The sequence below is a fragment of the Antedon mediterranea genome, chromosome 6 (genome assembly GCF_964355755.1).
Source record: "Antedon mediterranea chromosome 6, ecAntMedi1.1, whole genome shotgun sequence".
Lineage (NCBI taxonomy): Eukaryota > Metazoa > Echinodermata > Crinoidea > Comatulida > Antedonidae > Antedon > Antedon mediterranea.
The window spans coordinates 19,890,487-19,902,984 of NC_092675.1; the positions used below are offsets into that span (position 1 = coordinate 19,890,487).

General features: G+C 32.4%; 1 protein-coding gene across 12 annotated transcripts in view; it reads right to left on the minus strand.

Moving 5' to 3' along the window:
* The window catches only part of LOC140050886 (calcium-activated potassium channel subunit alpha-1-like), a 103,470-nt gene extending 92,080 nt beyond the window's left edge, over nucleotides 1-11,390 (minus strand). For all 12 annotated transcript variants that reach the window (XM_072095870.1, XM_072095878.1, XM_072095877.1 and 9 more), the window contains exon 1: nucleotides 10,735-11,390. In XM_072095870.1, coding sequence (XP_071951971.1) covers nucleotides 10,735-11,058 — 324 coding nt within the window. In that variant the 5' untranslated portion in view covers nucleotides 11,059-11,390. The remainder of the gene's footprint in view (nucleotides 1-10,734) is intronic.
* Nucleotides 11,391-12,498: the final 1,108 nt, after the last annotated feature.

Below are 12,498 nucleotides of genomic sequence, written 5' to 3' on the forward strand. Positions count from 1 at the left end.
GTTCCTAATAAGGACATCAACTACACAACCTTGTTTATACGATGATATTGTATGATTAATCATAGGTATAGTTCGCTAGTTTGTCTTCTTAACCTGGTTTATTATCAGGTGAGATGCTACTGTACAATAAACTTTATACTATCAATCATTTACCTATCACCATAGACTATTAAGATTTTATTTCTGCATAGTACATGAAATATCTACAATATATAATCTACATTAATATCTTAATAACATTCATAAAGATTAGTTTGTTCGTCGCTATGAAGTATGGGACTAATACAAAGTGTAGCGACTTTTGATGGTGTGTAGAAAGCGATGACCTCGAATTGGACGACCCCAACAACCCTGGCGACCTCGAATTGGACGACCTAGAATTGGACAACCCATAACACGAAACCTACGACACCTATAGCCTAGCCTAGGTCTAAGTGTGGTATAACGTCCCGAAGCCAAACATAGCCAAAGATCTTTAAACCATACCTTATATAATACTCGTAAGCAAGCAATTGATTGAAAAAATACAGAAATATCGCCATTTGATACTGAATGTGTCGACACGAACAAACGAACAGATATGGAAAATTTGCAATTTGACCCCCAAAATAAAATGTCAGATATTTTTTAATAATGTACTTCTGAAATATGTTCATTTGGAAATAAAATACTGTTTGAATTTTTGTAATGAAAAACCAAAACATGTTTTGGTCAATTACTCAACAGTAGCATTTTGTAGATAAGCCCTTATCTCAAAGTAAGGCAGAATAGCAATTCTTACTTTATAAAGCCAGCTACAAAGAAGAGATCAGGCTGACAGCATATCATTTTGTGCACAATTGCCTAAGCAATTCTGACAACCAGGTGAATTTGACAGACTAACAACTACTGTTAAATATTATACCAGTACAAATCAACTTCAGGTCCTTGACATGTTGAATACAGGTAATATGTACTAATATGAAATAAAAAATGGTTTTGGTACTGTAGGCTACATGTGTATGTGGATATCAACGATAACGATAAACCAAAAATGTTATAGGGCTGAGCATACAGTAGCGATATTATAGAGAGTAATGTCTAGAGTGAGCTGAGTAATAACTTTATTATTCTGAAATAATATTGTGCAAATTAGAAATTACTTAACAATTGTATAAATCATACAAACCAACAGTGGTGTTGGTAGTCTATGCCACTTACAATAAACTGAAAAGTTAAAAGTTCCTTGAGCACCCCTTCACTTTAATGGACTTTTCCATCAACCACACCCTCACATGGGCATGCTTACAGTATTATTCACTGTATTAGATAATAATTCAGTTAAACTACCAAGAATAGAATTTTTAGTGAAATTTTAATGAGTTTAATTTTAGTGACAAAAATTGTATTTAAAAATCAACAATAGAAAGAAAATAATACATTATTTTCATATTTCACATAAAAACCTCAAAGAATTGCGAATATTATGCCACAATTGTACTTGACAAAGAACAGCTATAATGAGATGAGCAAAATACAGTTAGCCAGCTGTAACCATAGCAACGAAATTAAACTGATAATCCTGCTTAAGGACATTGGAAACTATGGCAACAAATTTGAAGCTAGACAGCAAACCAAATAAAATATCATATTGAAACTTTTTTCTTATTTATTTTATACTACGTCTACAAATTATCTATTGAACATTGGTTAGGCATCTACTTAGATACTTGATTAGGTTCCAAGTAATAATCAATGATAACAATTGATCTAATGTACTGTACTGTATACACACAGTGTAAAATGCCAGATACAGTATAACTAACTGATACATTTTGGCACCGACTACAAGTTAAATTTTGGTAAAACATTTTTTTTTTAAATAGAAAAAAAAATAACCGTGTGAAATAGTAACAAAAATTGGTTAAATTTCAAAGTTTAAAGATAAACAGATGTGTTTTTTTTTTAATTCTTCATGATAATCTATTTTTTATGGGTATTACTAAACCGCACAACCCACTTCAAAATACTAAAAATATAAAACTATAAATATAAACCGCCCGGTGATATACTAAAATTTAATTAATTAATTTGAAACAATAAAGATGAGGAATTCTGTGAGAATGAGAAAAATTCGCCCCAACCGAGACTCGAACTCGGACCGCCTGCTTGATATGCAGATGTCCTAACCATTAGACCACTGGGGCTTTCATGGTATTGTTCGAACTCGATTGGATAACGACTCTTTAACATTCTCGGCGTGGTACGGCGGAACAGCACTAGTCCTCAGTTGTACGCACGCGCAACAGAGATCAAATTGATACGCCCTCATCTTTCAGTATTTTTATTGGACTAGTGCTGTTCCGCCGTACCACGCCATGCAATACCATGAAAGCCCCAGTGGTCTAATGGTTAGGACATCTGCATATCAAGCAGGCGGTCCGAGTTCGAGTCTCGGTTGGGGCGACTTTTTCTCATTCTCACAGATTTCCTCATCTTTATCGTTTCAAACTATAAATATATATATACTTTTTTTTTTAAATTAGAGTAACTAGATGGTACGCTCGCTTCGCTCGCGTACCATCTAGGTCGTGCCCACAGATGGTTCTCGAATACATAATAATTTCAGCGTTAAAAAACTGGCGATTTCAAATGTACGTAGGCCTACCGCAGGACAATAATACATGTCGTGTACAGGAACGAATAAATAGACACTGTGATTTATGTACTCAACTAAAATTAGCACCCTATTACTTCCGAAAGAGAAACTTGTCACAAAATAAGACCAATTGTTTAAGTCAAATTTAAACAAACTTAATTTGTGTTTTGTATGTAACATTAGGGTTGAGGGATGGGGAAGAGGATGGGTGCAAAGAGGAACAATGTTAAAATATATTCTTTATCCATTTAGTAACGAAATATTAATTGCTTTCATGTTTTACAAATAATATACCACTAAACACAGTAAAACATTGCGATGTAATACTTTGTTGAAACTATCACCGTCCTAGTCGATTGAAATAGTACAGCACATGTAACGATACATCACTACGACGTGTATATGTTTATATAATGTAAAACAATTTGTGAAAACCACCTCTATTCGGGGAAAATCATAAATTCGATTTAATCGTCAATAAATATTAAATTATCTAACTCAACTTAATTAGTAGGCCTAATGGTTTTCAATTGTTTCTTAGAGCCAATTCATACTTAAGTTGGTTCCTACCCTACCCACCAAAGTTGTTCTGCGTTTAGGGCATGTGATGTACCGTAGGCCTATTCTCTACTGGTTTTACAACGCTACTCATGCCAGTGAGGGAAAGGTGATGATGTGGGTGGTTTAACTGCAATAATAAAGATTTGTACATAATATACGGCGAGTGAAAACGCTAGCTCATTATCCGTTTAAAAAAAATTATATCCAACCTCTGCAGCACAGATTGAAAACAAAAATGGATCGAATTTCGAGTATACAGTACTGTACTTGCCTTTACGACGCCTGAGGGAATCGACACTTGTGAAACAGAGATTGGAATGTTCCATTCATCGCAAATCAATACATTTGTATAATCGTATATTAAATCTATCAAAATAGTATTTTTTTAAGAAAATCGGCCTGTCTTCAACATTATGATGCTGTACTCTAGCTGTTCAACCAGTTTTCAGCTATTAAAAACAATTATCGTAGGAGGAGATAGGAAAATGCGAAGCCTCCTCGTATTTTTGTGGCGGGTATTTTTCAAGATGGACATCCATTAGACAGTGTATACCACGATCGGAAAACACCCCTATTTGGGGCAAATCGTTGAACCTAAATTCGTTTTAATCGTCAATAACTAATTACCTAACTCAATTTAATTAGTAAACAGGGTTACATCAGATGGTTAAAATCAGTACCGAAAGTACGAACCAACTTTATATACCATCGAGTAGAAATTCTAGAAATAAACCGAGATTTACCGAATTTTGCCCTTACGTAAATTTATATATAGATACTTTATTTGTACTGTTCTCGATAAGTTTCCATTTTTAATAATAAAAATCCTAAGCGTTAGATAGAATTAACTAACTCTTGAGCTACCACCCACACAAACACTGGTACACTAAATACACACAATTTATTCTAGTCAAGCAACATGTGCAATTTTCCATAATAATAATAACAATAGTCTCCACAAATCGATAACAATTTTATACATAATCATTAATATAAATTATAATGTGCTATCAAATTGTTGTGTCTGTTGAAAATAAATGTCTGATCTTTACAGTCTAATTACTCCCACCCCCTGCTTTGAAAATGACATTATGCAGATGACGCTGCCAACCACAACGATGACAATAAATGACACAATACACAGGCTGTCAACTGGCCGTAGCAATCAGCAATAATCAGATCAATGGAACAAACAATACATACGAATGCAAGATCAATGATATCAATACCTATTTTATATTATAGTTTTATGACTCAAGGTTGATATAATATTCTATAGAAAAGAAAAGGGTGGTGTCAAGCGACGACAAATGATAATAATTGAAAATCGACAGTATTTTCAAGGATCAGAATGTGATGTATAAATTGTGCAATAATTAAATGACAACTTGACCAAGGACCATACTTTAACAACGTATTAGGGATGTACATAGGATTTTAGAACCATCCCGAGATTAAGGATATCGCCGCACTCCCTCGCTATACAGCCTTCGTCGTAAATTGATGTGACGTCAAAGGTGCATCACAAAATTTACGTCATAAGTTTTTTTGGCAAAGTCTGGCAAATCGCGAAAATATCTAGGAAACACCCTTTGTAAATAAATCGTAAAAAATATAAATGTTGATTTTGCTTATTGTTTCTTTTGCTTATCTGGACTCATTAAGTAGATTTTGCAATGCACCTGTGACGTCACAGCAATTTACGGCGACGATCAGCGGCGATTTCCTTAATCTCGCGATTGTTCTGTTCATATGTACATCCCTAATACGTTGTAAAAATATGGTCCTCGGTCAATTTGTCCTTTAATGTTCTTATATTAACATACTGTTATTAATAATACCGTTGATTCAACCTAAAAAAATGTTTTCTTCAAATTTTCACAAGTATATTTTACATTTGTCATTATTTTATTTATATTGTTTGTGATACCAATGCTGTGTAACTGACAGTCCCATCATTTTTTTACCGTAAAACCTAAATATACAATTTTTTTTAATAAGGATGGTTTTGAAAATATATAAGTAATTAGGTTATATGCATGATATGCATATAACCTCTTGATTCTGTCAAAATCTTTATTTATTTATTTATTTATTTATTCTTTCCTTAGCACTATTTTGTCCGTGCATTATCTTGGCATCAGTTTAATCTAGCTAAGTCAAGTTTTCAGAGTATATTCCTCATGGCCAGGAATCGATGTGGTTATATTTTCACGATGCGTAATCAAAAATTACGCGGTCTACGCGCGATTTTACGAAATCACGTTTGTAATCATATCTTCACAAGCATGAATCACAATTAAACAAAATTTGGTACTCATAAATTTCAGGTCATATTTCATCATATGGCAATGAAATTACGTGCGTAGCGCATATAACGCTTGCGTACGCGCGCTTAAAATGTTCAAAATTGTCAAAATTTATTTTCGATGAAATTAGAGTACGTTTCAGGCAATTTTAAGCGTTTAAAAAAATGCCATGAGTGCGCAGATTTTTGCACGCGCACTGCGCGTTAAACGTTAATGCGCACTCTTTTTGCCCGATTTCTGTTTTACAATCTTTCTTTAATAATATCATCATATTTGATTCAGGTTTCAACTCGAAATTGCGTTATACGAGCACGTCAAAAGTGACTGGCTACGCACGTATAAGTTAACAAAATGGTGAAAATATGCTAAATTTTAAAATTAATATATATCGTCAGAATGCAGGGGAACACCTATTTTTTATTTCATTTTCTTGAAGTGTATGTATCATATGTATGATTTATTATCAAATAAAGAGAACTAAAGTTGATTAAGTCATCATTAATTGCATATTAAATTTTAAAAAAATAATTTCGACAATCAAACAAATTATGACATTTTCTTATGCCAAAATAACAAACTTAACATTAACTTTCTTCCTTCAAAAATTCATATATTAAAGTTAAAAGTATGTAGTTTGACAGTGCATCATTTGTATACATTTTAAAGATGTCATCATAGTAAAAAATTATAATTCATTTCGGTATGTAATAATCTATTTGCATCAAAGTGGTTACTGCATAGTAAATACACGGAGGAATTTGTCTACAACTTTTAGTCAGTTGTGTACGGCTCGGTGGTCTGTGCTCGTGTCTATGGCATTCAAGGTACCGAGATCGAGTCTCACCTTGGGAAACGAAATAAGATTTTTTTTTTTTATTATCCGTATTGTTTGTTCAAATTTATTTCTTAGTGTATAGATTATACACATGATTTATAATGAAATCTAGATAAAAATTAACTTATGTCTTTATTATTATGTAACAACAAATGTGGTTTATGACATTATACGCATATGGATCTTTGATCGGATTGTGATACTGGCTATGGTGTTCGCGTTAGCAAGGTCCTATCATATATTATAAATAATTAAAGATTCTGAGAAAATCAATCAATCAATATATCTTTTAAAAATCAATTATCTTGATTTAAATCAATGCATATAACCTATAATTCGTCATAGTGACGAATTAAATCTAGTTGTTTATTTGGTATTATAGATTTGATACGAACATTAAAATGTGCCATATCTTTTTAATGCAAATGTTGTGAATGGGATTAGTACAATATATATGCATACTTCTTATAGAAATTATATTGTACACAATCAAAATATTCAGGAAAAATATTTAACATTTTATTTGGTTAATTAATATTAATAATAGGGAGGTTTCGCAACCTTACGAATACGATAACGAAAACGGATACATCATACATTTGTGAAACTTTTGAGCTGATCCCCATTTCATATTCGTAAAGCGTATTCGTGTTGACGAATATCACCAGTCATATTCGTAACTACAAAACGAGTATAGTTTTTGATCTATTTTGCACATTTTGCATTTGAATCAGGAATGATTCATGATTATAATATAATTATAGATTTATTGAAAATAATTTACTAAAGTTATTTTACTAAAATGCCAAGTCAATTTTGATAAATAGCAGTTTATAAAGTCCTCCCTCGCTTTGATGTTACGCTAGGCCTAGGCAGCCAAGCACCAAGCAACACGTACCTGCGCTTCGCTCAAATTTACCGCAGTCATATTTTGGACGCGCCTCAATATTTCGTTGCCATGCGAAACAGATTTTTTTATGGCTTACGAAAACGAATATGTGTACCGGACGTATCCGTTTTCGTTATCGTATTCGTAAGATTGCGAAACCTCTCTAATAACTTTAATATACAGTTTAGTGACATCTATTCTGTTGAACATCAGCTTTTCATTGCAGACTAGTAAGATAAAAGCATTTTTTAGAATACTCGTACTTGTATACTAAGGATTTGTTGGTATTTTTAAAGATATTACGGTATTATATTATTACGAAAAAAAGTGGGTACTGTAGTCTTGTTTTGGGATTATACTGTTATTACACAGGGTGGGATATACAACATTCTGAATTAATTGCAATATTTTCTAAGTGTGCAATAACAGTGATTAGTAGAATGTTTTAAGACCTTCCATTGTTCCCACTAGGCAGTGCCATTATACCACACTAATGAAAGTAATAATGAGTGAATTGAATAGGACTACTCTGTAGGTTGAAATCCAATTAAGATTCCTTTTATCGAGGATGTGGTTTGCATATAAGAACATCCTTCTTCAAGTAACCAAGGACACGATTCTTGTAGAATACGTAATTAAAATAATATATTAAATTGTTGGTAATAAAATTACTGGAAACCTTCCACTTAATTTTTTAATTTACCCTTCAATGTGTAGATGGGTTGAGTAAAAGTGCTCATTTTCTAAGGCCAGGGACCAGAGTTTAAAGCCAACAGTAACAAATTTTGGGTTTTTTGTAACAAAATTCAATTTGCTTCCTGCTGCATTTATACAGCATCTTTGTCTCTACGACTACTGTACATTATTATATGACTTCTTGTCCTCTAGGTCAGTTAATAGGGACCTCGAGCATCAGGAGGGAATCGTTGGATGACGGCAATTCCCACTAAGCCCCGCCTACTTTTAGACTGCGCATACCCCAATCTCCAGTCCACAATTTTCTAGGAGCGATAATATATATTTTGTTTATTCCTTAAAAATACCACAATACAAAATCTAATGCGATTTTTTGTAGCATATGTCTTTATGTCAAAAATAAACATTTCACTGCTTGCCATAGAACTGTGATTTGTGGAATGTAAGAAGTGCTTAAAAGCTCTGTCTACACTATCAAACTAGTTGGGACAAAAAAGGTGTTCTCAAATAATATGGTATTCATATGCCCTTATATGGCATTGATATGATATCATGATGTTCATAATTTATATCACGTTTTTTGTAACATAAAGTTTGATAGTGTAGACAGAGCTTATAGAATGGTTATTTGCCAATCGCAAGGCATGAAGAAATAAAACCTAACGCTCCAATAAACACAGACGATCTGTCCACCTGCCTCCCATCCCTAATATTGACACATGAATCATCATTTTCCCCATTTAATTACTCCATATTTAAAGGTGGGTTCGTTTTATTATCATGTACTGTATTCAGACATCTACAATATTGATATTATACTCAAATTAATCAAACTTAAACCGATGATTCAAAATAGATAATTATAATTAGTGATATCAATTATTTAAATTGAAATGACTTAAATTAAGAACTATACTGTACATTTATTGTAATCAACAAAATTACTTTTCACTAAGAAAAATTTGTAATCATATAAGTGGAGTTTTAGTAGAATCATCATTAACTTAAAATATATGTAATAAAACTATATGATATTACGCAATTATCTTTACCAGACAAATGGTATATTCGATAAAATACAAGAGTAGAAAGAATAATTACTGTACAAATTTAAATTTGTAAAATTAACCGATTCAGTTACCATACCAAATCTAGACAATTGAGAGTACTAAGTAAATAAAAGCTAATTGAAAAATTCTGCATAAAATGTCAATGTAAAGGTAAAATTAAAGATACAGTATTATGAGCTGTTTTCATTTAGTTTTAATTTTTTTCTTATTAGGACTGAATCTTAAAAAATTTGTACATAGCAACATCACGAAACCATCATACTTTTGTGTACTTTAAGATCGTTTTTCATAAACCATTATGAAGTGTGTTTACACACAACATGTATGAGTAAACATGTTCATACTGTAATTAACTTGTGTACATATACAGAAACAACCATGTCCACACAATGATATATTAAAATATGACATGGTTACAGTATGAATTGGTATAGAATACACCGACATGAATTCTACAATAGTGTTCAATTTCATATTTTCTCTTGACTGTATTGTATGTTATTGATGCTTTACTTATTCTGCAGTTTCAAAAGGTATTTCCAACATATTCATATAAACAATAAGATAATAAATCAGTTATCAGTCAGGTAGGTTTTTTACCAAATATATTTCTAAAACTTATTAGCTTAAAACATATTATTTTTATTGATGCAACAATTTATGGTTACAAACTTTTAAAATAGAACAATTCACAATACTGTACATATTTTGCAGAGGTCTCTTTACAGGAAGAAAATAACTACAGTAGCAAAATAAATATCAGAAGAATGTACTGTATAATATTTGTATTTGCATTGATTTTGTTTATAATGACTATCGTTTCAAAAAATACATCTAGAGAATTGATGTTGAGCGGTGGCCATTTATAATGTTTATAACGAATGGCGAGTTAGACATTATAATCTCATGAGAGTATGCTACTGACGTCAATCGAAAATATTATTATTTAAATACATATGATTATTACGACGCATACAAATCAATGTCGCTAATTTATTTATATTTAGTGATAATCATAATGTAAAACTAATATTTTTTTATTATTGTGGTAATTTATGAATTATCAACTTTAAATTAACAGGAAAAAAAAATAAGATTTTTAAAAACTATTGCCTGGATATTATACAGACATCTTAAAGGTAAGAATATGATCTATTCATGCATAATAAATAATAAATTGAATAAATATTGTATCCAAATCCAAATATGGTGTATTAAAATGAACGATGTGTCAAGATACACTGTACTGTATCAGTGCATCTGGCTGCTAAAGGTACAGTAAATGTAAATGTATTTAAGTTTAAAACCGACTCTTTCACTGGCTGGTTGACGTAGTGGTGTGGTCAAGTAGTGGATTGTAGGTTCCATTCATTGGCCGGACATATTTTTTATAGTCTATTGGAGATTTTCACTCACCATCATCTTGAGGACAGGCTTTGTCTTTTGAAAATTATAATAGGTATGAAAAAAATTGCACTCTCAATACATTCAGAGATGCTGCAGGTGTGCCGTTTGTATTTTGGTGTGTTGAAGTTTACCAAATTTAAGCTAACTCCTCAAGGGCAATTTAGGAGTGTGTTAGGTGAGTGATCGCACTCGCTCGCCTTAAAATAAAAGACAAGGCCTGAAAATGTGCATACAATAGTACATTATACATGCTTTTTTATGAATTACCATACCTTTTTAGCAGCTAGACACAACGATAAGGTACCAGTATAAATAAGGACTATACTTACCAAGACCTTTCCGATTGTTGTCTGAGCCGATATTAGACCTGCTGCCCAATCCTTGACCTCCGTACCCCAATTCATAGATTCCTCAGAGGTAGCGGTTTTAGGGTCTGCCACCATCACCCCCTTAACATTTCTGTTTCCATCAGCTGCTTGCTCCTGCCTATTCGCTATACATTGTGCGATAACCTGCACCAAAGCAATCACCACTATACCACTGATAAATACTCCTAGACTTGAACACAGGAAATACCACCAATACGTTTCGTAGCAGTCTGGTTTTCCACAATTTGTCTCTTCACACTCTTCTTCCGTTAGATTCTTCATCATTATGATTGCTTGCTGTTGCTGCTAACTCTTTCAAATAAAAAAAAATAACAAAGGCGAATTCTTACTATAGCCTCTCGTCCACTACCTCACCAGAGTTAGCAGCATACGGAGCGCCGGAAAACATTTGGCTTGTCAGCGGTTTGTAATTTTTAGGCCTAGCCTGGCAAAAATTATTACCAAGTTTTCTCGAATGTCAACACAACTAAAATGAACTTCAAAACCTGTATCTAACCCATATATGATAATGTTAAGGACGTTTAGTATTTTTCTTCTGATTCGTTGATAATAAACATGCTTATTTGCTGCTGCTGTTTGGTTACCAATTGCTTAGTTTTGCGGTTTTGTATCTAATTTCCAATTGGACCAAGATTGGACGTCAAACGACGTGTTATCATAAATCAAGATTGACATAGAGGGCGTCATTTCATATAGACTGAACCATTTTGCAGAACGGAAGTGCGTGTCGGAAATACAGTACTCGCGCGCGTGCGATTGTACATCGGAAATGCGTATTCGCGCATGCTAGAATGCGCTGCTGGCATGGTGAATACACCGCGCACCGTACCATGATAATGGTTATAATTATGAACATTTTCAGAGTGGATCGCGGAATCAAATCATCCCAATCTTTTTTACGTACTCCTCTTTTTATTTTTTTCCCTTCTGACAAGTAAACTTAATCTAATGTCGCCCTCTAATATATGGCATTTAGTTGATATTATCTTGTATGATTTATTACCAGTAGGCCTACTAGTAGGCCTATAAGTTGTTTAAATCATACCCATGACAAAAAGGACTTATGGTAAATACTTTTTAACGAAAAACAAGTTGATATGCTGAAAGGTTTACTATTGGTATTGCAATAAATAAAATACTGAAACATAGACCTTTACATATGTATTTGTTCTCAAGTCAAAACTAGCTATCGCCCTCTATACGACTTCGTTTTTTAAGTAACTACAATACTTGATTGGAATTTACAAGTTGTATATTTCCCGATTGTTTTGACATTTATTTTTCCATTGATTGATCAAAAATAGAAATAGTGGGTAAACAAATATATATTAGTAATTTTAATAATATTAATTTGTATTTTCGTAACATGTTCAGATTTCTGAAGGAAAAATATACAGCTGTTTTATTTATTTTTTGTATAGGCCTAAGTGTGTTTTAACGTTTCTCCTAAGTATCATTTCCACAATTATAATTTTAACACTTCTTCTTTTTTCTCCCAGACAGCGAAAACAGAGGCACATCCATGTTCATCGTATATTCAATTTTTTTTAAAGAAACAAAAATTGAACATTCTAATGATCTAACTTTTTTTTGCGATTAGACACCTTATTCCAAATGGGAAGACTGTAAAATAAAGGTTTATTTTCAATATTATTTAACGAATAATATTTCCGACTTTCTGACTGTTTTACTAGTACTACGTTT